Source organism: Egretta garzetta, unplaced genomic scaffold, assembly GCF_000687185.1.
Source record: "Egretta garzetta isolate BGI_Z169 unplaced genomic scaffold, ASM68718v1 scaffold342, whole genome shotgun sequence".
NCBI classification, from domain to species: Eukaryota; Metazoa; Chordata; class Aves; order Pelecaniformes; family Ardeidae; genus Egretta; species Egretta garzetta.
Genome location: NW_009258887.1, coordinates 1,265,937 through 1,269,932, shown reverse-complemented (window position 1 = coordinate 1,269,932; position 3,996 = coordinate 1,265,937). Strand labels below are relative to the sequence as shown.

At 46.5% G+C, this 3,996-nt stretch overlaps 1 protein-coding gene across 1 annotated transcript in view; it reads left to right on the top strand.

Annotated features, from left to right (window-relative positions):
- The first annotated feature begins 3,944 nt into the window (after positions 1-3,944).
- Positions 3,945-3,996, top strand: part of NDNF (neuron derived neurotrophic factor) — a 3,857-nt gene continuing 3,805 nt past the window's right edge. Inside the window, exon 1 of the mRNA XM_035889649.1 lies at positions 3,945-3,970. Coding sequence (XP_035745542.1) covers positions 3,945-3,970 — 26 coding nt within the window. The remainder of the gene's footprint in view (positions 3,971-3,996) is intronic.

Genomic DNA, 3,996 nt, shown 5'->3' with positions numbered 1-3,996 from the left:
TCAATAAAATATTTATTCAGAGTTTAAAAGAAAAGAAAACAAGACGAACTTGTAGAAGAGGGAATAAAAGGCATTTAGGAGGTGGCACAGTCTGGAGAATAAACAATCACACAACATATTTCACATAATTTGTATGGCTTTACAGGGCAGCGCTTAGGCCTCAGCTTGTACCTGGCTTCTAAAAATGAAACTCGTTCAGACCATGGCACACCGAGACAAGGAAATCATTTGTTGGAAGTTTCCGAGGGCTGGGTGGGAGAGCACGAATTCCCAGGCTCGCATCTAGCAAGTGCATTTTCTGAGGGACTCCGTCAAAGTCACTGCCCAGCGGTGAACTTCCCTGGAAAGAAACGTGGGGCGAATAAATGATTTTTTTGCTTTCCCCTTGATGTTTTGCATGAGTAAACTATAGAGGATTTAGCTTAAAACTCTGCCAAATTATAATGAGTGCGCTGCAAAAAAAAATAAAAATCTGTTTAACTGGTGTGAAAGGGTGGTGTAACACTGACAGCAGTTTCCAGAAACTGTGAGTGAGTTTTGGATGCCTCTTTGCCGTTGAGGTGTCCCGCTTTTGGAAGTGTCATGCATGAAAATTGGGCCCATTTTCAGCCCCTGAGGTTGGATATGTGAAAATGAAAGCACTCAAAATCCTATTCGCTTGAAAGCAATGATTATAAAACTTTTTGGTTTTTTTTTTTTTTTTCCCCCAGTAACAGTTGACAACTTTGCAAGCTATTTCATGTATGGGATAGGACAGTGCTGCCTGCCCAGGCTGGGCAGGGATCACAGAACTAACCTTCACAGGTCTTTTGTAATTTTTAAGCCAAAATGCTTTTACAGTTGCGTAAAGAAACCGGAGACAAATCTGTACCTTGTCGTTACGCCGCAGTTGTTAACAGGGACAGGAGTTTTTAAAGTGAATTAGCTAGTGAAATTATTTAAGAAGTCAAGCTTAGCCTGGGTAGTCCTATAATCAAAAATCGTTTATTTTAGTAGAGGTTACATTGCACTGGAACTGACTATGGGAATACACAAGATTGCAATTTCAAGGGGTTCATGTGGAGGATGCTGTCTGCAGAAAGTGTCAGGGTTTCTTACCTAACCAAATAATCTGCTGTAACTGTTGTGATTAAGCTGGAAAGCATTTCTTCCCTGTTGGCCAACGATAATACTTGAAAAATCAATAAACAGCGTGTCAGAGCACACGAAACTCATCTTGCTTTGTGTGAGAGGAGGTTTCTGCTGCCTTTGGTGACTCAAGTCAGCAAGTATTTTGACTTACGATCTTTGCTCCAGGAGGTCAAATGTCATTAACTTTGCTGATAAGTATCAACACTTCAGTCTGAATTTGAGGAAATATGTCTGTTGTCATCAAAAGCTAAGTCAGGACCCGGTTGGGATAAATTTTGACAAACAACGGGAAGGCTAAATCAGGATTTAACTGTAAGTAGCAATTGCATGTCTTAGGTAAAGCCCTTTACTCCTTTCCCTTCCGTAGGGCAGAGCACTGCAATAACCTGTTATTAAACCATCCCAAACAATAACGAAGCGCACAATTTGAGACCTGTGAGCGCCGGAGATGAAGCATTACAAGCCCTGCGAACAGGGAACCGCTGCCGTGTGTTGCTGTCACCAGGTTATCGCTGAATAAATAAGGGCGCAGCCTTCTCCGACTGCAAAATAACTTTTGGCAGCCTCGGCACAGGCAGGGCTCCCCTGCAAGTCGGCAGGGCCATCGACCGGCAAGCTCACTGCAGGGCTCCCCGGCACGCTTGCCGCTTGCTCGCGGGGGGAACGGGGCTTCTCCGCGGTCTCCGTGCCCACCTGGGATATGACCATGGGGGAAACTCTGCCAGGTGAACCTCAAGCATTCGCTTTTGTCTTTCCTATGGTTTTCCACTCTGGAAGGGGAGGATCTGGCTGCAAACACAGGAATATGAAGCGGGATGGGGAGGGAGAAAGCGGAGGAAGGCGTAGCAGCCTTCGGTGTGAGGGAAGGCACGAGCGAAAAGAGGCGAAGATAGAATGGCACCCTGGTGAGGGAATTTTCAGTACGCACCACTTGTGGCTTACGGATATTCTGGGGTTTGCTACGTATTTTCTCTTCCCTCTTGCATCACCAGTTTCATGGGAAAATAGAGAGATGAAGGACAGGGACTGAGCTGGACAGCACGAGTGGGAGAAAACAGTAGAAAGCAGGGCGGGAATGAGCCGAGGTAAGGGGGGCCTGGGACAGTGGAGAGGAAGGGAGGGATTGGGGGGGGACACGACACCTGCGCCGCTGGTGGAAGGAGCAATTAACTGACAGCGATGTTGAGGCAGAGGAAGCAATATGAGGGTGAAAACAGCCTTCCACAGGCCTTGCAGAGCTTTGGCAGGGACGTGGTGATGATGAGGGCGGCAGAGGCTGGTAGGCTGCTGGCCACTTGCCTCTGTGAAGAGGAAAGCGGGAAGGGGCACATGGGGATTTTGGGGCTGCCGGGGAGGGGTTCTGGCTGAAAGCTCCCAAAGGGCCAGAGGGGGTGGGCTGGGGTGAGAAGAAGGGTCCTGTGCTGTGACCACACTGGCCGCCAGTGGCTCCTTTGGGGTTTTTGGAAGGTAAAGCCATGGGAGGGGGAAGGAAGAAGCTGCTGGGGATTCCCTCTGGGGCGCCTGTTTATATTTTCATGAAGTGCTTGAAGGGGAAGAGCAATTTTATTATGGCTTAGACTACATTGTGCCACTTCTCAAGAAGCTTTATGTTTGCTATTGTTACATAAAATTTTAGGGAAAGGTCAAGTGGAGGGGAAGAAAAAAACAATCTCAACAGCAGATTTGATCTTGAAGGTAAAAAGAATTTGTTATAAAGCCACAGTTAACTTACAGTGCAGTACAAGGAGTGGTGCATGACTGCACATTCAGCCAAGTAACAAGATAAAACTGTTCCTGCCAGCTCAGCTTTTTGTCCCAAAGCCAGTGGCTAACACAGTTTAGGTAATGGTCTAAACCTCTTTTTTTTCTAATTTAAAAAAAAAAACAAAAAACATTTAGCAATTTAAATTCGTTATACTTGTACTAGGAATGGGCTTTGTTTCCCCCCTACCGCCTCCCCATACCAGAGCCATTACATATGAGATCATCTACTGTACTGAAAGGAGATTTCCAGCCTGTCCCACTGTATATGTTAGGGTAGTCATTACTGACCTACTTGTAGACATAATAATGAAAGGCTGAGATTATGAATTATTATGCCTAATTTGTAAGGGATTCTCTGCTTTTGTGTTTTGCAATTCCCATCAGGCTTGAGAATTAAGCCCTGCTGAATTGCATGCTAATACCAATGTGCTTTGAATATGTGTGGGTTTATATCACATGTTTTCCTAATTCACTATTTTTATAAAGAACAATTTCACTGGAAATACTTACTTTTCAAAGGATTGTTAGAAGCCCAACCAGAATCTCCTGCGGAAAGTGAGGTCGATGTGCCCTCCATCTGCTCTGTGCTTACTCTAGCTCCCAGGTCCAGCGAGCTCTATTTCTGCTATGGCAAAACACCAAACTGTAGCTTCATCAAAGCATGTGGAAGGCTTTTGCTCTTTGTTGATGAGAGGGAGAGGTACCAATGTGCAACCAGTGCGTGGGCTTGCTTTCAATTACAGTTCAAGATGGAAAAAATCTTATTTACATACTTTACCCAAGCGCTGTGACGATGCAAGCTTAGTCCTTACAACGTGTATTCCTAGTGCTTGTACGGCAGTACAGTGAAGGTGCCTGCAAAACACAAAGCGCATGAGACATTGTTATAGGTATGCCTGCGTTTCAGCAGTAAATCGGCCCCCAACAGCCACCCGGGTTCGCAGCTAGCCAAGTCAGCGGCCGCGGGTCACAAATAAACCTGTCCTGGGATGAGCTGGCGGCAGCTCCTGCTGCCCTCCTCAGGTGGGACCCCCTGTTGTTGTTGTAGGATGCTCCTGCTGCGCTGCCCGCTGCTGCTGCTGCCGGCGCCTGCGGCCCCCA